At 55.9% G+C, this 21,816-nt stretch overlaps 7 protein-coding genes across 7 annotated transcripts; 2 read left to right on the top strand and 5 right to left on the bottom strand.

The window, feature by feature from the left end:
* Nucleotides 1-4,429: 4,429 nt before the first annotated feature.
* Nucleotides 4,430-6,651, top strand: J3D65DRAFT_95681 (amino acid permease-domain-containing protein). The gene is made up of 2 exons (XM_066804274.1): nt 4,430-4,960; nt 5,019-6,651. Exons 1-2 carry the CDS (start codon nt 4,669-4,671, stop codon nt 6,500-6,502), a joined length of 1,776 nt encoding a protein of 591 aa, XP_066651837.1. The 5' UTR covers nt 4,430-4,668; the 3' UTR covers nt 6,503-6,651.
* Nucleotides 6,652-8,135: 1,484 nt separating this feature from the next.
* Nucleotides 8,136-8,819, bottom strand: J3D65DRAFT_95149 (uncharacterized protein). The gene has a single exon (XM_066804272.1). It carries the CDS (start codon nt 8,684-8,686, stop codon nt 8,282-8,284), a length of 405 nt encoding a protein of 134 aa, XP_066651836.1. The 5' UTR covers nt 8,687-8,819; the 3' UTR covers nt 8,136-8,281.
* Nucleotides 8,820-10,203, bottom strand: J3D65DRAFT_95870 (uncharacterized protein). The gene is made up of 2 exons (XM_066804275.1): nt 9,679-10,203; nt 8,820-9,629 (listed from the first exon to the last, which is right to left on the bottom strand). The coding sequence occupies exons 1-2, from the start codon at nt 9,843-9,845 to the stop codon at nt 8,954-8,956; spliced, it is 843 nt and encodes a 280-aa protein (XP_066651835.1). The 5' UTR covers nt 9,846-10,203; the 3' UTR covers nt 8,820-8,953.
* Nucleotides 10,204-10,616: 413 nt separating this feature from the next.
* J3D65DRAFT_670793 (uncharacterized protein) lies at nt 10,617-11,534 on the bottom strand (the record flags this gene model as incomplete). The annotated part of the gene is made up of 1 exon (XM_066803332.1): nt 10,617-11,534. One exon carries the CDS (start codon nt 11,532-11,534, stop codon nt 10,617-10,619), a length of 918 nt encoding a protein of 305 aa, XP_066651834.1.
* A 125-nt stretch (nt 11,535-11,659) lies between these two features.
* Nucleotides 11,660-15,364, bottom strand: J3D65DRAFT_670792 (CHAT domain-containing protein; the record flags this gene model as incomplete). The annotated part of the gene is made up of 1 exon (XM_066803331.1): nt 11,660-15,364. The coding sequence occupies one exon, from the start codon at nt 15,362-15,364 to the stop codon at nt 11,660-11,662; it is 3,705 nt and encodes a 1,234-aa protein (XP_066651833.1).
* Nucleotides 15,365-15,929: 565 nt separating this feature from the next.
* J3D65DRAFT_635967 (uncharacterized protein) lies at nt 15,930-18,392 on the top strand. The gene is made up of 2 exons (XM_066801362.1): nt 15,930-18,124; nt 18,234-18,392. The coding sequence occupies exon 1, from the start codon at nt 16,004-16,006 to the stop codon at nt 17,945-17,947; it is 1,944 nt and encodes a 647-aa protein (XP_066651832.1). The 5' UTR covers nt 15,930-16,003; the 3' UTR covers nt 17,948-18,124; nt 18,234-18,392.
* A 28-nt stretch (nt 18,393-18,420) lies between these two features.
* Nucleotides 18,421-21,625, bottom strand: J3D65DRAFT_95143 (uncharacterized protein). The gene is made up of 2 exons (XM_066804271.1): nt 20,919-21,625; nt 18,421-20,871 (listed from the first exon to the last, which is right to left on the bottom strand). The coding sequence occupies exons 1-2, from the start codon at nt 21,484-21,486 to the stop codon at nt 18,848-18,850; spliced, it is 2,592 nt and encodes an 863-aa protein (XP_066651831.1). The 5' UTR covers nt 21,487-21,625; the 3' UTR covers nt 18,421-18,847.
* Nucleotides 21,626-21,816: the final 191 nt, after the last annotated feature.

The following is a 21,816-nucleotide window of genomic DNA, read 5'->3' as shown; positions in this document are numbered from 1 at the left end:
CATAAGAGAAGCAGACAAAGCCAAAGGCAGAGTGTGTGCTTGGTATTGATCGAGGTCTAGTAGCCCGCAGAAATGCTCCTGATCCTCTGCAGGCCTTTTTTCTTATAAAGGAGGCCAACAGCTATAGTGACGAGGAAGCATGACGGAGGAGGGAAAGGCCAGCCTTTATACCCTTCTACCGCTCACATGCAGCGCTTCAGCGCGCGTGATGGTCACGCTCTGCCTTACTCACTATAATCTCCATGTGTAAGCTAAGGCGAGTATAAAAGCCCCCTCTACCCTTCTTCCGCCAACGTCAGAAGGAGTTTGCGCATCAATCAGTGTCACTGAAGCCAAAATAGGCCATGACGTACTCAGTGGCTGCGACAGTTATGGTGACATTATATCGCGGCTCCTGACTTTCTTTTGCCACATTTTTCACTCGCTCCACTTCTTTCTTTTAGCGTTCTAGCTTCACCATCATTTGAAAATGACGGAGGTAAGCGACCGCCATAAACGGATTAACTAAGAAAGAGGAGTAGATAAGCAATGCAAGCAGAGACACAATAGTGAAGAAGCTGACGGGGAGAAAGAAGAGACAGCACAGTTGGTAGGGGTATGCCGCGTGTTTGCAATAACCGCCTACGTTTGTGCGATGGATAGCAGAACCATTGAGGAGAGGAGCGGCGCCTTTATACCTACTCTCTCACACCAACTTTCAAAGGGCACATGCCATGTACGGCAGACTTCAGAAGCAAGAGCCTGTGCAGAACTTGTCCTACAACTCCTACACATGCGCGACCACGGCCGTTTGCGATGAGGCGACGAGTATAAAGACCTCACTGCTCCGCCCAACCTCACGATGTTTTCTACAGCAGAAGTCGACATCAGCAAATCCTTGCATCGGTCTGGAGCCAACTCTCGACTGCGCCGTCACCGTGTCGCGTCAAGGAGCATTCGCGCGCTTGATCTGTTTTCTTTTCTTTTTTTTTTCTTTTTTTTTTCTCCCTGTCTATGTGGTGTGCCCCATCTTTCTACAGACTGGAGGGGAGCTGTTAAGAGTAGGGAAGGATGCCAAACAGCGCCCTTAGTCAATGACGGCCATTCGCGTCAACGACGACGAAGAAGAAGAAGAAGAAGAAGAAGAAGAAGACTGGCTACCATGCTGGTTGGCGGACTGCCGTCAACCCACAATGCCGGATCCAGACGCGTACCCGTACCCGTACCCGTTCCTAGACCCGAACCCGTTTCGCCGGTTCGATGCGGGAAGAATGAGATAAAGGCCAGCGCGCGTCCTCGCATGCATGAGCTGAGTTGAGCTGGAAAGAAGCGATGCGCTGTCCACGAGTGCGAAATGAATCATTTGCGGTGACTTGGCCATGCCTGGGAAGATGCTGGGCAGACACGTTACGTCGGAGACGAGACCAACAAGGCGGTCAGGTCAGGTCGAGTCGAGTCGGTCTAGCGGGAAGGCGGGCGTGGGATGTGGGATGTGGGATGGGGTCGGGATGTGCGTGCGGATGGAGGAGGAGATGATAATTAAACAACAGGCGCAAGGAAGGGGGGGGGGGGGGGGGAGCGACTTTGAAGTATGACGAAGAGAAAAGATGTTTGTGTTGTGCGAAAGAAAGGTGTGCGTGAGCACCATCAGCCCACCGCAGCAGCAACTCAACATCCAATCACCAATTCTCTCCCTCTTCGCTCACTCCCCTCCTACGTGCCTCGATCCATCCCAGCAGCTCACCTCTGTCGTCACATCAAACCGCTCCCTCTTCTCCCCCCTTTCCCCCGCACACACTTGTCTGCAAGTAGCTAGTGACCTACCTTCCCACTAACCTGTCTCCCCCGCATCCGCGTCCGCAAACGCTCCCGGTCCCGGTCCCGGTCCGCCACACCGGACCAACCAACTAACCAACCAATTCTCCTAGCTACAGACGCGTCCAGCGCACACCGCCCGCCCGCTCGTCGTCCGTGTCGGAACAGCCGCAGCGTAGCGCACACACAGGAGAGATGCGCGCCGACCAATCAGCGCGCACGCAAGTCATGTGGCACGCGAGCACTGGGAGAAAGACGACACTCCTCGGGAACGGTCTTCAGTCAGTCAAGCAGTCGCCGTTTTCGTTGTGGTGGCGTGGCGCGGTGCGTGCGGTGCGGTGCGGTTCCTTCGCGAGGGCGCTGGCCGGGGCGCGAAGGATGAGGTGGACGGACGGGCGCGCCGGTGCGACGGCGACGGCCATGGCGACGGGAGAGGCAAAGGCCATGGCAGAGGCGCGCGACCGTCGCAAGCCTTCCGACTACCTACCTACCTACCTCTGGCTAACTTCCGCCGCTGCTGCAACGCGATCGTGTCTCACGCAGAACTCTGGGGAAGCATACATATACGTACCCATGCGTCGTGTCGACGCTGTCTGTCTGTTGGTGTGAAATGTGCGTTCAGCACGCGCACAACAGCGACAGCGCCGAAGTAGCACAACCACAGCACAACAGACCAGCCAGACACCCTTCTTCCCCAGACTTTCTATCCCCCTCGCTTCGACTCCGCCTTTTCTTTTCGCGTGTCTGCCATTCGGTCGGTCGGTCGAGCGCGCCGTGCCGCCCGCCGGGTAATTTTTTTACTCTCCCCCAGATCAGACCAGCAGGACAGCAGCTGCGCAGCGAGTGCGTCGTGCGGCGTCTGGGGGAGGATTTTGCGGGGTGTCGGGGGTGGGTGTCGAGGGTTTCGGTTTGCTAAGATTTTCGGGCGTCCGTCGCTCGCTTCGCACCGCGGACGGTCGTCTGGGGTAAGAGAGGAAGGGAAAAAAAAAAAAAAAAAAAAAAACGGGTTGCCGGGCGTGCAGACGTGCAGAGCAGTCATACAAAATCTGGGGAACACGAGTGGATGGACGGATGGATGGGAGTAGCCGTGCACACGGAGGAGTTTTGGAGTTCGATTGATTGGAGAGACGGCTGGTTGGTAGCTTGGTAGCTTGGTAGCTTGGCTTCGCTGCGCAGCTGCTGATGGGCGCTCGCGGCGGGCTGGCTGGCTGGCTGTTTTGCGAGATTGTGGAAGGGAGGAGGCGGGGGCGTAATTTTCATCTTGGGTGGTCGTTTGTCTCGCAGATGGGTTGACGGGTAAAAGCAGAAATGGCTAGGTAGCGGCGGTTAGAAGGAAGGACGAAAAAAAAAAAAAAAAAAAAAGGGTGTGGTGAGGTGGTCAACTGCCTGATGTGGTCTTGAATTGAGAAGGAAGGATCAATGAACTGATGAGCTGGACCATCTTGGCCGCAACCACCCAGGCAAGCCAGACGAGAGGCGGTGGCGTGGCGGAGATAGTGAGAACGAAGAGATGGCGTGAACGGGCCGAGGGTGCAGGAAAGGTAGGTGCGTTTGGCGAGGCGAGGGATTCCGTGGCATGGATGGCTTGGAAGGATGGAGGCTGCAAAGGGATGAAGAGGCGTGGGGTGCGTGTGGGATGATGAGCTGTCTCTGTCTCTCGGTCGGCAGAGCACCTAGGAAGAGATGGAAGAGAAGAGAAGGGCCGGCACACCGGAGCAAGCCGAGTCAATGTCGAGGGAGCTGGCGGCGAGTCGTGGGTGTGAGATATTCATCAGTCGGTTGTCGGTTGTCGGAAGCGTTCGTCAGAGTGACAATTCTTTTCACGTAGGTACATATCTTTGACGCTGAGGAGGCACAGACGGGGATCAATGGGCCGCTGTGGGGTCGTCAGGTCGTCAGTCACCTCAGTCCGTCGGGCGTCGGGGCCACGCTCCGTCTCACATGTTCTTCAACAACAAGTACCGCGTCGACGAAAAAGAAGCAAGGGAGAACAAAGCATCAGAAGAAGCTTAAGGTGAACATTTGCCCGTATCCTGGCTCCCGGCGCCCGTTTCTTCGCGCTGGACGTGTCGTCACCTCACCTCACCTCACCCCCGTCTCAGCAGAAGAAGATAAGCTCGGGCATGCCGGACAAGCCTTATCTCAATGGTCGACGTGGGATTGGGATGCTCGGCGCCACCGAGGACGCTCGACAGGCACGCGCCCCATCGTCCGTCCGGCTCCCGACTCGCGTCGTATCCATCCACCATCCGTCCTGCTCCCTCGTCGCACAGAAATTGATTGACGGCCGTGACGGCCAGACGACTCGACCGCCAATGAAGCCCGCATCAGGCCTCCGAGCGAGTCGTGCGCCTATCGCTGTGCGGCGGCGGCAGGCTGGCCAGGCTATACAGTAGCGTGACCTCACAAACACCCGCTTCCCAGACACGACCAGTAGTCTGCTCTAGTCCAGCCTTGCTGGGCACCGCCTCCATGCACGCTGCACAAACAGGCAGGCTTCCAGAAAGAACGGAAAAATCCAATCCTCTGCTGCAACTCTGCTGGTCAGCAAATCGAATTGCGCGCCATGTCTTATCAGGAAGGTCTGAAGACTGACGGCCTCTTTTTTCTCCCAATTTTTCCAACCACAAGGCTGACATACAGCGTTACATGGGCCGGGGTACTGCGCCGAGAGATAAGAGACGTCCTTACTGAAAGCAGCCCCCTGCGACACCAATTCTTAAAGCCCGCTGACGGCCAGCGCTGTTGCTGAAGAAACTCACCTTCAATCCCGACGAATCCTCTCTCCCTCCCTCCCTCCGCTCCTCCTCCTCCTCCTCCTTCTCCACATCCTCCGTCCTCTCCCACGGCCCACCCAGGGCCCCCTCACCCATCATGTCCGTGTCCGTCGACCACGAAAAGGGCGTCTACAAGGCCAGCACCAACCAGTCGCCGCCGCCCCCAGTCTACGGCGAGGCCGCAAACCACCAGGAATCATGGAGCCGCCGCTTCATCGACAGCTTCAAGCGCGATCCCAACGCCCACGCCACGGCTCCCGTCTCGCACGGTGGCGGCGAAGCCAAGGAGTACGACGTTGAGAGCGCCGCACAAGCCACGGCCGAGTCGCCGCTCCAGCGCACCCTCAAGGGCCGCCACCTGCAAATGATTGCCATTGGAGGCTCAATTGGTACGTCGTCGCCGTCCTCTTCGCCGGTGTCGCATTCGGTGCTAACTGTCTGCCGTAGGAACTGGTCTCTTCGTCGGCTCCGGCAAGGCTCTGGCCAATGGCGGTCCCGCCTCGCTGCTCATCTCCTTCGGTCTGATTGGTATCATGTTGTACTGCACGGTGCACGCCCTGGGCGAAATGGCCGTCTTGTTCCCCGTCGCCGGTTCCTTCTCCGCTTACTCGACCCGCTTCATCGACCCCGCATGGGGCTTCGCCATGGGCTGGAACTACGCGCTGCAGTGGCTGGTCGTGCTGCCCCTCGAAATCGTCGCCGCCTCCATCACTGTCAACTACTGGAACGAGGGCCGCATAGACAATTCCGCTTGGGTCGCCATCTTCCTGGTGCTCATCATTAGCATCAACCTGTTTGGCGTCAAGGGCTACGGCGAGGCCGAGTTTGTCTTCTCCATCGTCAAGGTGACGGCCGTCATTGGCTTCATCATCCTCGGCATCATCCTCAACTGCGGCGGTGGGCCCCAGGGCGGATACATTGGCAACTTGTACTGGCGCGATCCGGGTGCCTTTAACCACGGCTTCAAGGGCCTGTGCAGTGTCTTTGTGACGGCCGCCTTTGCCTTTGCCGGTACTGAGCTCGTCGGTCTTGCTGCTGCTGAGACGGCCAACCCGCGCAAGTCGCTGCCCACGGCCGTCAAGCAAGTCTTTTGGCGTATCACCCTCTTTTACATTGTCTCGTTGGCCCTCATCGGCCTGCTGGTCCCGTACAACGACGAACGCCTGCTGAGCGGATCCTCGTCGGCCGATGCTGCGGCCTCGCCCTTTGTCATTGCCATCAAGAACGCCGGCATTGACGGCCTGCCGTCTGTCATGAACGTCGTCATCATGATTGCTGTCCTGTCCGTCGGCAACTCGTCCATTTACGGTTCGTCGCGCACGCTGGCCGCGCTGGCCGAGCAGGGCCAAGCGCCCAGAATCTTCGCCTACATTGACCGCAAAGGCCGCCCCATGGTTGGCATCCTCGTATCTTCGGTGATAGGCTTCCTCGCCTTCATCGCCTCGTCCCCCGCCGAGGGCGACGTCTTCAACTGGCTGCTCGCCATCTCCGGTCTCTCGTCCATCTTCACCTGGGGCAGCATCTGCCTGGCCCACATTCGCTTCCGCAAGGGCTGGGCTGCCCAGGGCCACACGCTCGACGAGCTGGCGTTCCGCAGCCAGCCCGGCATCATCGGCAGCTGGATCGGTTTCGGCTTCAACGTGCTCGTCCTGATTGCCCAGTTCTGGACCGGCTTTGCGCCCATTGGATACGCCGACATGACCACCTCGGAGCTCGTCACTTCCTTCTTCCAAGCCTACCTTGCCGCCCCCATTGTCATCGCTTTCTACCTCGGCTACAAGCTCATTTACCGCCCGCCGATTCAGCGCGCGCACAACATGGATCTGCACACTGGCATCCGCGAGTTCAATCTCGCCGAGCTGATTGCCGAGGAGCGTGCCGAGCAGGCAAATTGGCCCCGCTGGAAGAAGGCGTACAAGTGGTTGTGCTAGTCGGCGAGCGTGCAGTGCATCTGGCGAGTAGACCTAGCAGCGGCACTAGACTTGCTTTTTTGCCGGGCGGAGTTTTTCCTTTCCTTTCCTGTGAATCGCCTTTTGGGATCGGTTGGTCGGGTCGGAGCTGGCGGTGTGGTCGGAGGATACACAAAAAAACCCCCTTCCCCTTTTTTTTTTTTGCTTTTAAGTACGTAGAACCCAAATCTCGGGTCGAATTGAATGCCTTGATACCCCCTCACAACTGTTCGCTTTTTCTTTTGCGTTTTTGGATGGTAGTAGGTCTATCCGAGTCAGCCTATTTGGATCTGCTGAGAGCGAGCCACGAGATGGGAGGCTCGACCCGATGATGCCATGGTGTTGTGGTGGCGGTCGCGTGGTACAAAGGGTGGTACAGATCGTGGCCCCCGCCCGAGCCTCCTTCCTCTTGATCGCGTGGCGATACAAGGTAACGCAGACGGAGACACCGAAAGACAGACAGACAGACAGACAGACAGACAGACAGGCAGGCAGGCAGGCAGGCAGGCAGAGGTAGGCAGACACCCGTCTCACCAACATACTGCGCGCTGACATGTCTTGAATGACAGCCTCCCAGACGCAGTCCACCCAGCCTCGAGGTTTGGTAGCGACCGACGGAAAGACACCAGGCGTGGCAGATGGCTGGGTGGCGTATGGCTTGCTCGCGTGCCGGCGGAAAAACGAACGAACGAACGGTACAACGGATAGCCGGTGCCAACGGCAAAACAAACAGTCCGCTCACCCATCGTTCCGTGGGTCGATCAACGTGGGTCTGCCCTTTGCTTTTTCTTCAGCTTTTTCATCGACGTACATGCATCCGGTCGTGCTTGCATGCGTTCTTGGGCGTCTTGCGTCGGGGATTTCCGCTTCTTGCTTCATCTGCCTCAGCCGGCGAGCCGCGTCGCGTCGCGTCGCATTGAGTCGTGCATCGTAGGTTTGCTTTGTGTTTTGTGCGACGGCAAGGCAAGGTACGCTGAGGTGTGATACTGTGGTACGGCAGTATGACGGACGGGACGTGGCGACACGCAGGCAGGCAGAAAGGCGTGAAGAGCTTGAGTTCAGAAGGGCGGTACTGTTGACGCTTGCTCATTTGAAGTCGAGGGAAGGGTCCATCTTTTGTCCGTTTTCGTGTCCACGGCAGCTGGTGGCGACCGCAGTGCTCTCATCTGCGTCTACACTTCGTTGCCTCGTTTTCGGATCAGAGCGAATGAGAGTCATCTTGCTCGAGAAGAGCGGTTCTTGTCGTAGCGGTTGCTGGATATCCAATCCGGAGAGCTGGCGAGCTGATTTGGAAGACAGGCAGAGAGTTCTATCCGTACAAATGAGGTCAAGGAGAGGGGAGAAGCCGCTCCTCTTATCCATTGCGAGTATCCCGGACGCTGGTATCGCGGTATCTGGGTAGCTATCTACCTCGCGCATGGCCTCTGGGAACATTCGCATGCATCGCTGCTGCGTCGCCTTATCGCGCATCCACTGGCGACATCAACGGACTGACCAGACGAGATGCCGTTCATATATGTACTTATCGTGTCGTATCTGATAGACAGCCAGCGAAGCTCGGCTTGGCGTAGCCCATCGACGCGCTTCTCCGATGGACGCGAGTACCCCACCAGCCGGTTGGCCAAGCCTTTGATCCTGGGCCACTTGGAATCCGGAGTGCTGAAAGATGCGTAGGGGCTGGCGTGCTGACGATGGAGGACGACGAGGATGGTTGGCCCACCCATCCCACTCTTGCTCTTCGCAGGAGCCAGTAGCTACTTGCTATTCAGACGACGTGTCGCTCTCTCCCACTCTTGGCCGAAGGCTAGCTGACAGTCTGATAGGCGGTTGACGGAAGAGGAAAAGGGCGATGAGGAACAGACAGAAAATGGCGAAAGTCGGTAATTCTCGACAAGTGGACGTGGAGAGATGTTGGAAAGAAAACAGTAATCTCTGTAAAGGAACGCAGTGAAGATACGACAGAATGAGGGTAGAGAGAAGAGGTAAGAGAAAGGAAAAACAGAGACAAGAGAAAGATGTCAAAGGAGAGCAGGTTGTTGAGACTTGGCAAGAATGTGTCGCAGAGTCTGCAAGACAGGACCGAGATGAAAGAAAGCAGTGGACTGACTGAGACAGGATGATGACGGAAGAACGAAGCCAAGCATCGTGGGCACCATCTGCACGCATCGTACCCAAACAGTGTCGGCAACAACCGCATCATGCGAATCCACAGGTTTCCCCTTGGCTCTCAGCATCGCAGGCTTTTGAGCGACGAACGATTCCTTTGTTCCTTGTAAAACTTCCTGTCTCCTGCTATTTCTCTCTTGTTCCAAGTCTGTCCCGTGCCCTTGCTGCATTGCGGCTGCTTTAGCAGCGTTCTCGTTGCAAACACGATGAGAGTAGCGAAGCGTGCGCATATCATCTCACTCTCTGGAAATGTTTCCGCCTGCGATTTCATCGGCGGACGTCGAGGATACGAATGATGCGGAGGGTGGAAAACGAGGAGGTAGGTCCCTTGATGATCGCCTCAAACCTCATGTGCTGAGGGTGACGAGCCAGAGGGCCTCGAGCAGCAGGCGCATCGCCACAAGCTGATCGACGGCCAAAGTACGCTCGGAAAGACCAAAGTTCAAGAAAGTGTCGGTGCGAGATTCTGGTTGGTTGACTGAGTAGGTGGTCTGAGCGCTTCTCTTCATCGTCCTTCCCAACGTGCCAAAGGTCCGAGTCGCCTGTTTCCTGCTGTTGTACTTCTTGAAGGCTTTTCTCATCCGGCTGCAGCGCAACCCAAACAAGCGAAAGGAGGAGAGCGCGTACCCGGTGGTTTTCTGCGCGGTGATTTTCTCTCGCAGTCGGATTTTCTTGGTTGGAGTATTGAAGCGTTGGGGGGCTGCCATGCTGAGGCTTTTCGTTCAAGCAGGGAGAGTTGGTCAAGTCGAGGTGAGGAGAAGTTGTGTTGACGGCAAGAAAGTTGGGGAGCTGCGGTTGTGCTGAATGGAAGGCGCCGACTACATGTAGGCAGTTGCGTCCCGTGCTCCACACCACCCTTCCAGAATCAATTCCCATACAACAACTCCGCGTCTCCCAACAGCTGGGACGGATCTGGTTGGAGAGGACATGAAAGGTGGAGTCGCTGAACGACTGTCAAGAGTCAGTACGCTCGTCCAGTTTGGTCTTCTTACATCCTGCTCGTTGGATACACGCACTCACACTCCTCGCAGAATCCGTCTGCTCTGCACGAACTTCCCAGTCCCAGCAAGCCCCGGAAGTTTCCGCCAGCGCAAGACGATGGTTCCATCGTCTTTCGAGTCGACGTCCCCTCTTCTTTTCTTCTCTTGGATCCTTGCATCGTGCCGGGCTGCGCTTTCAGCAAAGGATGGAATGCGGTCGACCGAGATGTGTCATCGTAATGTCCATCAAGCCGACACAAAGGTCGCGCATAAGCGCCACGCCGATGTCAACAAGGAAGCGGCCATTCTTCTCGATTCGTAATCGACAAAACCACAACAACAGGGGAGAAAGATTGGTAGTCGTTTTTCGACATCAAAGGACAGGAAAAGTCTGCGGGAGGAAAGGCAAGAGAGGCCGTTGAAACAAAGTTGGATTGGGGGCGGCTAAGCCCGTAGGGCGTAAGGCGTTCTCAGATTGACATGCAGAAAGTATGACCCTTTTGGCTGCTGCTCTGACTCAGGCCGCGGAATGGCGTGCTTTGTTAGGGTGCAAGCTGACTACGCAGAAGGCAAGCAAGCAGAACGGAGAGAAAACAATCGCCAGCGGGTTGGCTTTCGGTTCTTGATGATCGTTGCGGCTGTGGTCGGCTTTGAATTGCATTCGTGAGTCACAGGGCAGGTGAAAGGTGGGCCGGCAAAACGGCTATCGGGGGTAGACCATGCTGGCTCTTCAACGTGGGTGCAAATGGCACTACGGTGGGTGTCGAAAGAAACTTTTGTTCCCTAGTTCACCCGCAGTACTGGAAGTCGGCTCTCTGAGCTTAGCAACGCTGCTCGATGGCTGCCCCTTAAACACAATACCATGTTCCGCCGTCGACTCTTTTTGGAAGTTCTGCTAACCTGAAAGACCAAGCAATAGAAACGAACGACAATCCGGCGGAGATGCATATTCAGACCTCCGGGTAGATGAAACTCTCGCCGCCAAAAGTGCCACTTTCGTAAAGCGTAGAGTCGAAGCCATCCTCAAGGCCAGCGTCAACTTCAACGCTGACAATCTCTTCAGAGTCCTCGTCCTCATCGCCCCTCCCTCCAAGATACATCTTCCATCGATTTCCTCCCTCCAGCCTCGCATTCTCCACTTTACGGGTTGAAAACCTCGCAAAGCGAAGCTTTCGATACTGAACGGCAAATATCTGTTCGCCTGGGGCCGTGAAACTGGTGCTGTTGGACTGCATCTTTGATCTGTTTGCTCGCGCCCCAATGTCGAGCATCCCGTCAATCGGGACAGGAACTCCTGTCGCAGTGGCTGCCATGGTCAACGGGGCTTGCACTTTCGCTTCCAAGCCAGAGCTGTGCGACGCCTCGTTCTCCACGCTCGCGTCAAACACGGTCTTGATTCCCGTAACCAGAAACACATCCTGAGAAGTTCGGATGGCGCGCTCCAGCCAGAATTGACCTAGCCGTGTTGCGCATAGCCTTTCCAGATATTGGCTTGAGTTTTGGAGCTGTCGTGTAATACATGCCGCAGAGGAAAGATTGATTCTCGAAGCCCTTTGCTTGTTGCGTGCGCCAGAAAGCAGGTTTGACAGATATGATTCGACACCGGAGTGTGTGCTCTGCTCGAGCGTTTGTTGGAAGTTGTCGAGCCGTTGCGTAAGAATGCCCGCCGGGCTCAAGCTGGCGTCCTCTGACTGGAAAAATTCTTGTTCCGGATACTCAAGGTGGATCACCAGGCGACCGAGCTCGACAGCTTCCGCAGGAAGCAGATGGCTTAGCAGAATGGTCGCGCCTGCCATTGAATCAAAGAACAGCTGTGGCGAAGATGGATTGACGAGAAATGGAATCTGGCGTGGAAGAAGAGATGACATCGTGGCGAACCACGTCTAGGAGTCGAATGAAAAAGTCGAGTTTGGTCATACCGCCACGTCACTGTGCATGAAATTCCTGACGTAATAGCAGGCCATTTTCGAGTGTACAAACATCTTCTTTGACACTACGCCCCAAAATGGATGAAGGGCGCCCAAAGAGCTGGATTGTCGTAGTGTCGGCTTCTGATTTGGATCACCGCCTTGCGCAAAGCGTGCGCAACGGCAACTTTGCGCTTGGTACCAGTATACTCTGAGAGTTCTTGGTAAAAGAGACGCGCAACCTCCACGCAAATGTCGTCGTCCGCTGACCACAGGGATCCAATTGCGTGAGCGAATCCGGCGACTTGGAATGCGCTGGCCAGATGCAGGCTCTCGTCGCCCATCTTGTCGGCCTTTACCTGGGCTGTCGAGCATGCCGATAGGTAGACTAGCCAGTTCTGGGATCCGCTTTTGACCGTACGGTCCAAGACGTCTCCCAGTGTGAGTCTGTCTGGTACGATACGTCCATCTGGTTCCTTTTTCTGGAGAAGCATATGGCTTGCGCTAGGATCAATCGGATCGGACATGCCATGGCACGCAAAGTGCAAGATCTGAGAATCTGGGACGCGGCCCAAAACCTCCGCGGCGGTCGGGCATTCGAGCGAGTCTTCAACGCTGAAACCGGTAGCCGCTTCTTCCACTGCCTTTTTCTCCTGTTGAGCTCCCTTCAGATTAGACTGGCCTGGTGTCGAGGGCATGGTGACCACGGTGATTGAAGGACGATCCACAAGAGGTGATTGTTCAGCTCTCGCTCTCGCGTGCTGTAGCGCCTTGATGGTTGGAGCGTAGGATGATGTGACCCAATCCATGCATGTCTTTGGAAAATCACTAGAGGCCTGCTGCCTACGACCTTCGACGTGGTACATTGCTCCGAAGTCCCCGGCGGCATGGAAGGGAAGGGAGCTTGCTGCTCCCGAGCCAATCCACCAGACTCGCGGTGGATCGCCGTCATCCTCTCGCGAAATGCCGTGTGCGCGGAGCTCCAAGAGGACGGGCAGAACGCAAGAATGCCACAACCAGGTCAGTAGCTCCAGGCTATTAGGCTGGCCGTAGTCTCTCTCGACGGGTCGATTTGCCCTGAAGTATGTGCTTGTCCCGAGCCGAAACCTTTCCGATGGATGTTTCCAAAGCTCTGGAACACCTGTCACTGTATCTGGAAGCCTTGCTCCAGATCGCTGCCTATCCAGAGCTTGGCGAAAGTAATCTGGCATGTTTTCCACCATTCCAGGAAGGCAAATAGCAGTAAATAACCCCTTTAGGAGGATGATTGCGTCGGAACGAAAGTCTGTCACGTTGACAATGATGACCGGGCCATGCAGTCCGCCCTGTCCAAGCTCTTCCAGAGAGGGCGGCTTCTGAAAATGTTCGAAGCCAGGTTGGCAACGAATTTCGTCTTCGCACTGCCGCAACTTCGCTTGAGCCTTTCTCTTGTCTTTCATCAGAAATTCCCATTCTTTGCTCAGCTTCTCGGCCTCAAGCTCGCTGGTAGATTCGTGGCGAAGTCTCTCGTAGCGTTGAGCCAGGTCTGGGTGTGTCTCCTTCAAGTCCGCGAGGTCGTCTTGCCTGTCGATCAAGTGACCCAAGACCAATCCGCGGCCGTACTCGACTCTGTGGAGAGCTTCTGGGAAGTTTCCGAGTCGGATTGCCAAGGAACAGCTGTCGGCAGCAAAGAATTCGATGAGCTTCACCGCTTCTTGCTGGTCTTCGCGGCTCAGCTCGCGGCTGCAAGCGTATGGGAGGAGATCGAGGGCAAGCCGGGCAAGCTCGTCGTGCCTCTGTAGGAACTGCTTGTTTGAATTCCGAAACCCGTGGATTGCTGTGCTTACAGCTTGTACTCTGAGCCAGGGTGGGACAGCCGTGTTCTTTGCAATTTCCAGTACTAACTGCTGGGACTTCGCTGCTTCATTGTGGCTTGAAAGAATTGCCGCTCTTTGAAAGAGCATGGTGGAGAGGAGTTGAGCAGTGAGCCCCCAATGGTAATGTGTTTTGCCAAATATTTTCAGCCCCCCCTCGGCATATGAAACTGCTACATCGAGGTCAGACGGGTTAGACATAGACTTGTAGCGATAGAAAAATCGATGTCCAAGCTCGGTCATCAGAATTGGTGTCCAAGTATAGTCTGTCGGTATCGACGATATCGCCTCCTGTAGAATTGAGATGCTTTCTTCGAGAGTCTCACTGTCTTTGGTTGTCTGGTACTGTATGAAAAGCCCCTTTGAAAATGCGAACGATGTTTCAGGATCAGGAGCAGTTTTTCCCTGTGAAGATTTCTCTGCCTGTCGAAACGATTCGACAGCTTTTTCGAGGTCGTCGGCGTGTCCTGTTCTTCGGAACTTCCACATGTATGGCCAACCAAAGTTTAAACAAGCCTGAGCAAACAAAAAGTGCCCTTCAGGAAATAGCTCCTTTGCTCTGGAAATCTTTTGTATCGCAAGGTTTAGGTCGTCAATATCGCCGGTTTTGCGGTGACGGTCGAACAGAATGGTTCCATGCACCATCAGAAGTATCGACATATTGTCGGATTCGCCTTCACTCGGACCCATGGCCTCCATCACCCATTTTCCCGCAGCCTCCAAGTCTTTAGTGTCATCGAGTAGAGTGTATCGTAGACGGAGGGCGCCAGCAAGACCACCTGCATAGAATGCTCGCTTAACAGGATCTGCCTTCTCAAATTTCACGGCCTCCTCGAAAAGTATGATTGCTTCGTCTACATGCTCAACCTTGCTGGTACAAAAGTGCAGCATTGCGCGCGATTTCCCGAGAGTGTACAGAGTCCTACTCTGTTCGGGGTCGTTGTTTGGAATCAACTTTCTGGCCATTGCTCCCATAGTTAGCGCCTTCTCGAGATCTCCTCGGCATGCATTGGCTTGATGTCGCAGTGAGTAGCAGATGGCGAGGCTTTGACATTTCAAACCTAACAGCCTTGCCTCTGACACATCATCTGGAATCGTCTCGTACGATTTGATTGCGAGGTCGAGAATAGCGAGACCTCCGCTCGCCGTATATTTGTTTTGATGCAAATTGCCTCGGTCGAGTATTTTTACGACCGTGATCCGTTCTTGCAGGTGCCTAACATTTTCCAATCCGTCGTAGAAGAGAGCCGCAACGAATTTCGGACCGTAACAAGCCACTGCCTCTGCGTGTTTGTAGCCCAGCGTGATTGCGTCATATAGGCCCATTGGGCCGTAACGAAAGTATTTGTATGTCAGGATTCGCTGGTAGACGATTCCCAGGGATTCGCGGGTTTCTTCTCCGGAAGCCGACTCCAGTGTGGTTCTGGCCAGGCTGGCTGCCTTGTCCAAGATGCGTTCACATCCACTCTCTATACTTCGCTGGAACAGCCACTGAGCTACAGCAATTTGGAATATAGGACGTCGTTTGGGGGGGCAAGCCGAAATTCGGACGACTCGGGGCTTTGAGACTCGTCGGAAGAGCTCATCTGACTCTTCAATTTGCGTCTGTCGCTGACGGGTGGTTGTAGAAGTAATAGAAGCCCCTTTGGACGACTCCTCGCTTGCGATGGCAACGAGAGAGTCCTTGAAGCATACCTTGCCAGCGAGACAGGCAGAATATCCTCGTCGTCGTAGACTGCCAGAAGGAGCAGTTCTCAGCGCTTCCCGTACGGCTGCAATTGCCTCGTCCAGATATTCCACGTCTTTGCTCAAGAGGAACTGTTCCCAGCGGACGTGTTCAAGTTCGTGGTAGAGAATTGGCTGTAACTGGTGGTCGTTCTCGTCCACAGTGGTGATTTTGACAAGGAGTGCCATGGCCCGGTCTTCGAACTCTTCCATTGAGGCCTAATTGTGGACGTGAGTTGGCTGGAAAAGCTGCAGTTGGGTGGACATACCATGGTTTCCTGGGTGGTTTGAGTATAAGTGTGTTTTCCACGGAAGGGGGATGTCCGAAATTTCCGAGGAACTTGTGTTGCTGGGAGCTTGCAAAGCTGAGGTATACTGGCCCAGATCATCGCATGGCTGCCTGTGGATCATGTGGTAGAGCTGAAGGCTGCGCAAGGAGGAATTAAGTAAAGCTTTGCCTTGTCTCAGCCTGATCTGACGACGCTTGACAACCTTCAGGGTTCAAGTGGATAGGGAAGTCAAGTTAAGACCGGTCAAAGTCAATTGACCAGGCATTTAGCTATCTCCTACATCAGCCACTTACTCAGACGGACCGTCACTCAGCTACAATCAGCCAGTCACTGATTCGCCAGCCTTGCACGACGGTCGCAACCTATCTTCAGCAGTGTAACACAATGCAATCATTCCCGAATGTGGATTGAATCGCTTGCGCCACTGTCATCCATCAAGTGTCAGCGAGAGTCTCACCAGAATGGACGAGCCGTCTCCTACCTTGAACGTCGTGATTCTCAAATCTCATCATGCAGTCTCTTTTTCACGTCAGTTTTCGCAATTCGATCTTCTGAAGAAATCATGGTGACCACCGGCGAGGAAAACGCTTTCAAACTTGCCTTGTTGATTGCAAGTCCGTGGGGCGGCCTGAAAGGACCTTTGAACGATGCCCGACTAGTGGAGGGTGAGCTAACGCGCAGGGGATTCGAAATCATCCCATGTTACGGAGAAGCCGCAACTCAAGAAGGGATTCTCGGAGCATGGAACTCGCTCGTCTCAAGACTTGAAGGCGCTCAAAGCACCAACACCGTCAACATGCCGGCGGTCGTCATATATTTCTCGGGGCACGGCGGCCTGGTGAAGCCGCCGCCCCGCAGTCGTGACACCGCACGCGATGAAATCGGCCTGGACAACCGGCGCGAGTACCAATACCTTGTTCCCTACAATTTTGAGTGCACAAGGCGCAATTTCAACGGAATCATGGACATACAGATTGCGCATCTCCTCTCCCGAACCACGAAGCAGACTCACAACGTCACTGTGATCCTGGATTGCTGCCACTCAGGCCGCATGGCACGCGATCCACTCCACCCAGATGCCAAACCAAAAGGCTGGCCTCCGGTCACATACGAACGGCTGGAGGAGCATGTGGATCGCCTTCGGAAGCAGGGCCAGCTCGAGGGAGAAACGCACACCAATGGGAACCCGCATGCGGTGCGTCTTGCGGCTGCGGCGACGGCGGAATCAGCATTCGAGTACAAGGACGAGGAAGGACAGTACGTCGGCGTCCTGACAAAACAATTGATGGGCGTCCTTCGAGATCCGGCCGCCCAGAGCGTGTCGTGGAGGACCGCTCTTTTCAGAGTTCGCGAACTTGTCAACGCCGAGTTTCCGCAGCAGCATCCGCATGTCGAAGGCCCTGCCAAGCGCTTTCTCTTCTCAACAGAGATCAGCAATGCAGTGTCTCACCCGGTCCTTGGAGCGAGAGGAATCAACGAACGCCCTACCATTCAAGCTGGGAGGCTCGCGGGCGTGAAAGAAGGAAACGTTTACATCATCATGCCCCCCGGCTTCGAGCAGCCCGACGAAACCGCTCGACTGTGTCGAGCCAAGGTCCTCAGCATCGATGCTGTCTCGAGCCAAGTCGAATTCACTGATGAGCTGCCTGTTCCATACCGTGGAGCGTTGGCCTTCCTCGATGTCGAAGCTCTGTACCGGTGGCCAGCATCGTGTCCAGAAAAAGACGAAGAAGTGGAGGCGCTTGTCAGGAGCTCGAAATATCTCCGACCGAGTTCCCCACAGGATCCCGAGAGTCCCTTGGTGCGATTTGCTCGAGAGCATGGAAAGCTTCGTGCGTACGACAGAGCAGGAGTTCTGCTTAGCGACGGAAGAACCGAGATAACGGAGGTCGTCGGAAGTGCCGAGACGCTTGCTCGAGGGCATCATATGCTCACCCTTGAGCAAGGCAGTGGCTCAGAGGCATTAGACGCTCCTGTTGAGATCAAATTTGGATTATATGAGGGCGAAGCCCTGCCAATCGATGGTAGTGCCGTTGTCAGCGACGGCGACAAAATTCACCTGTCCATCGAAAATCGCTGCGACGACAACAAAATTTACGTCTCTGTCTTCAATATCAGTCATACAGGCAAAGTTGCCTTGATCTCTAGTCGAGGCGAGACCGGCATCCCGATTGCGGCAGGAAGAATTGCCACAGTCCCAGAGTCCTTTGCAAAAAGGCCAGGCCTGAAGATTTGGTGGCCTGGTTCCGTTCCCAAGGTTGCAAAGCTTTGTGAGACCTTGATGTTCATCATCACCAGTGGCCCAGTAGACCTACGACACCTCGATGACACCGGGACCGGTTACCGCGGGCACGGGCAGCCTCAAGGGAATTCAAAGTTAGAACACCTCACGCAACATTTGGCCGCCGGAATCGGCCGGCCCATCGAACCAGACCGAAGCTTTGCAGAGATCCGGTACGATGTTCTGCGACTACCATTCTCTCTTGGCCCTGGCGCGCAAGTCTAGACGCTTTTCTGCCTTTCCTGCCTTCCTCTCTGAAGAGCGCCGGCTGGAGTGAGATGGGATGTTTTTGTGTTGAATTGAATTGAAGAGTGAGCGGGCGAGCTAGCGACCGACAGCGAGCGTAAACGATGCGGTGTTTGGATTTTCAAACTCTGGTTTCCTGAACAGTGCCTGCACAACGTTAGTAGAGTCCAGTCATGAACACAGGTAGACTTACCACAAAAGATAGCAACAAACAAAACCACACGCGCGCTGCTTGCTTGGCTTGCTTCTGATGACACGGCGACAGGCGAACAACGCAAAGACACGAGATAAGACATACGTGTAGTGATTCATGCATCATCATATCTTTAGCCACTCGACTCAACACCGCACCCCATCTCCTACACGTAGCAACAACGCTGTGCCGAGCAACGCACGCCATGAATGCTCCCGCTCAGACTGCAAAGAAGACAGGTGAATCAAGAAAGAAAGGACGCTGGCACGCAAGCACGCACGCAAAGTAAAGCAAGCAACGAAGGAGAAACTCGAGAGAGGCAGGGGTATTTGACCCCATTTTGATCAAGATGATGGAGACGAAGGAGAAGAGAAGAGAAAGGGGAAGAAGCAATCGAGCAAGCAAGCAAGCAAGCCCTTGAGCAAAACGCCATCCCGTTGCACGCCCAGTCAAGCGATTCCAGCAGCCGTAGTGCACCAATCAATCCCAGCAAGCCACCCGTTCGTCGATCAAGCAAGCGCTCTCGTCATCCGTCCGTCCGTCCGTCCGTCCATCCGTGCACGCCATGCCAAAGCAAAGAAGACAGACCTAACGTCGTTGCCTTCGAAGAAGAAGAAGAGAAGCAAAACCCACCCGTCCGTGTATGCATGCCGCAGCCGGTCAACCACGTCTCACGTCTCACTCGTTCAAGCACCCTCCATATCCTCATCTTCAGAGCTTCCATCTCCGCCATCGTCGCCCTCGGCCTCTTCATCCATCTCGCCTTCGACATCGGCCTCGGCGCCCGCCTCCTCCATCTCTTCGTCTTCGACGTCGTCATCGGCGCCTCCCTCGTGGTCTTCAATGTCGACGTCCTCGACGCCAACGGCGCTGCTTTCACCGGGCTGGCTGTCGACCTCGGCCTCGGCGGCCTCGGTGTCGTGCATCAGGGGTTGGATCGGTGGCGGGACGGCGGCGCGAGCGTTGCTGCGTCCTTCTCCCTGCAAGCCATTCTGGCGCTGACGACGTCCACCGCGAGTAGAGGCGGTGGGTGCCTTCTTACGGCGACCACGGCCACGTCCGACGCCGCGGGGAGTTCCAGAGGTGGGACCGCCGGCAGCTGCATCTTCACCAACCCAGACGAGATCATGCGGGGCGCGGTGGAGAGCCGAGGGGTGTTGGTGATCAAACGAGTTGCCAGCGCTGTTATCGAGGCTGCCTTCAAAGTCGTCGGGGTCCTTGCGCTGCTTCTTGACGGCAGGCTCGCCATTGCCCTCCCAGCGGTCGAGACGACGTCCCGTCTGACGGAAGACGCGCGCCCAGTGGCCCATTTCCTCACCGCAGTCGTCAGGTTCAGCGCGGCTCTGGACAGGGTATAGACCGGCGAACTTGGGAGCTTCGAGAACGGGCTTGCGGGTGGGGCCTGGGTAGTCGAGAACCACGCCATTCTCAGCGGCCGCCAGCGCAGCACCGTAGTACTCCTCCTCGCTGTCGTAGCCGTCAGGCATCATCTTGAGGCGCTTCCAGGTGCGCGCGATGGCGCCTTCGTACTCGCGCTTCTTCGTGGCTTGTTCATGCTGCTTACGGATTTTGCGGTCGAGGATGTAGTCGACCTGCTTCTTGCGATGCTGTTCCACGGCCATTTGATGCGCAGTGGGAGGACGCTTGCGATTGATGCTGGGATCGGCGCCGTTGAGCGGGAGGTAGAAACCGTGAGGACCAGCGCCTGCGAGAGCAGCAGATGCGTCGAGGGCAGATTTGAACGCGTTGCGGCCGCTTGCAGTAGTCGAGGGAGTGCCCTTGTTGCGAGGTCCCCAATTGCCACGACCGGGTCCTTTGGCAGGTGGAGTTGGTGCAGCAGGAGTGCTAGGTGCTTCGTCGTTGAGGAGGTTGTTGATGCGCATGTGAGGGGTGATTCGAGTAGGGTAGCCGGCGATGCTGGGCGGGCTGGCCGAGCGTGTGCGGTCCGTGTCGGAGCCGTAGTCTGCCTGCAATGCCTTGAGCGGTGGCTTGGAACGGCCGCTTGCTCTGAACGATCCGGGTGCTGGTGAATGGTGCTCGCGGCCAGGTGTGAGGGAACCGTCGTCGGAGGCCACGGAAAAGACGGGGTTGTTTGTGAAGCCTTTTTTGATGCCTCGCTTCGGGCCCGTCACCACAGGCGCCGTGTCGCTGGCAAGAATGGCCGCCCGCTCCTTGCGCTTCTCCTCTCCGTACGCCTTTTCTTCCTCCGTGTCTACGTTTTCTAGGGCCTCCTCCTCCGGCGTCAAGTAGTCGAAGCACGGCGTCTTGATCGGCAAGAAATTCGTGGCATCTCCCGAGACGCCCGGCATGCCTTCGCCAAAGGGGTTGTTCAACGCGTCGTGCTCCGAGAAGTTGCTCTCCAAATAATACCACATCAACCACAGAAACGCCCGCGCCCTGCTCTTCGAGCTTAACCCGCTCCGCATGACCAAGTCGAAAAAGTCTCTCGGTGGGAAGAAGTGGATCTCGGAAATCTTGGGGGCATACTGCGCAAGAACGAAGATGAGGTTCACGGGGTTCGTACGCGGGACGGGCGTGGCCTTGATTTCTTCAATCGTACTCGGCTGCTGCGTGTCCTCGGTGGCGCCCTTGAGGATCGACTTGAGGCGGGGAGCATCTTGCAGTTGCTTGTATGCGTTCGGGTCCTGATGCGCTTGAAGAGATGGAATCGAGTGGTACGTCCGGAGCTGTGCACGCATCTCGGGGAAGACTGGGCAGGTCAGCAATCGTCTCCAAGCCGGTAAGCGCCATGCTCACAGTTGAGAGTAGTGTTCATCCTGCCGACATTGACTAGCAAGCAGACCATGGCCATGTTGATGGCCGCCGACCGCTCCGTCAACAGCTTGTCCTTCAAGATCTTGCTGCACTTGCTGCTCTTCGCCATGGCATCGAGATAGATGTCGGCAAACGTGTGTCCCGACGTGCCGTCCGACACCTTGTGGAAAACGCGCTTCTGGTCGTCGAAGACGGCCTTGAGAAAGTCATACTGGATGTCCTTTCTCCACAACGGCACGCCGTCATCCTTCTTGAGGTGTCTAATCTTGTTCCCTGAGTAGACCGACGACACGCTGCCGTTAGCGTTGCGTCGCGTCGTGGTCGTGGTTGAAGTGTACATGGGACCGTCTTCGGGGGCCTTGCCTTTTCCTCTGGATTCGTCGACCGTGTCTTGCTCGTCGGCCTGGCTGGGAGGAGCCTCGGGTTTGACGGGCGTGGGCATGTCGGAAGCTTCAGGCGGCGGCGGATCAGCCAGGACGTGTCGAAGGCTGTTTCTGGGGTCGGGTTCGTCGGTCCGCGGTGCTGAGGTCGAGGGCGGCGGTTGGGACATGGCGGGTTTCAGGTGCTTGAGCTACGCTAAGCTCCCAGGTTCGGCAAAGTTGCGGTTCGAGTCGTACTGCCGGGCGCAATCACGGGACCATGGCGAGGTGGTACAGCCAGGAAGGATTGAAGGTCAGGACTGTCTGATGAAGGAAGGTGAGCTTGGAATCCACTTGAGCTTGGAACGGCAATGGCTCCATTGGTCCAGGCTCAGAGGGCCTCACGAAGCCAAGGCCTGCGGACGATTGATTATCCGACTGAACAGCTGCTCACCGCCTTTGCTGCCGCGTTAGGGGATGGCAGTACCCGGGGAAACTCCGGGGTTGAAGGGGGTGATGTC

This window comes from Phyllosticta citribraziliensis (genome assembly GCF_038025025.1).
Source record: "Phyllosticta citribraziliensis strain CPC 17464 chromosome Unknown J3D65scaffold_11, whole genome shotgun sequence".
In the NCBI taxonomy this organism is placed as follows: domain Eukaryota; kingdom Fungi; phylum Ascomycota; class Dothideomycetes; order Botryosphaeriales; family Phyllostictaceae; genus Phyllosticta; species Phyllosticta citribraziliensis.
The sequence above is the reverse complement of the archived record's forward strand: the minus strand, read 5'-3'. Positions and strand labels throughout refer to the sequence as shown.

Coding starts and splice junctions, on each gene's coding strand:
- J3D65DRAFT_95681 (XM_066804274.1), top strand. CDS start 4,669: ATGTCCGTGTCCGTCGACCACGAAAAGGGCGTCTACAAGGCCAGCACC. Junction 4,961..5,018: donor TGCCATTGGAGGCTCAATTG/GTACGTCGTCGC, acceptor TGTCTGCCGTAG/GAACTGGTCTCTTCGTCGGC.
- J3D65DRAFT_95149 (XM_066804272.1), bottom strand. CDS start 8,686: ATGCGTGCAGATGGTGCCCACGATGCTTGGCTTCGTTCTTCCGTCATC.
- J3D65DRAFT_95870 (XM_066804275.1), bottom strand. CDS start 9,845: ATGCAAGGATCCAAGAGAAGAAAAGAAGAGGGGACGTCGACTCGAAAG. Junction 9,630..9,678: donor GTGTATCCAACGAGCAGGAT/GTAAGAAGACCA, acceptor ACAGTCGTTCAG/CGACTCCACCTTTCATGTCC.
- J3D65DRAFT_635967 (XM_066801362.1), top strand. CDS start 16,004: ATGGTGACCACCGGCGAGGAAAACGCTTTCAAACTTGCCTTGTTGATT.
- J3D65DRAFT_95143 (XM_066804271.1), bottom strand. CDS start 21,486: ATGTCCCAACCGCCGCCCTCGACCTCAGCACCGCGGACCGACGAACCC. Junction 20,872..20,918: donor GATGAACACTACTCTCAACT/GTGAGCATGGCG, acceptor TGACCTGCCCAG/TCTTCCCCGAGATGCGTGCA.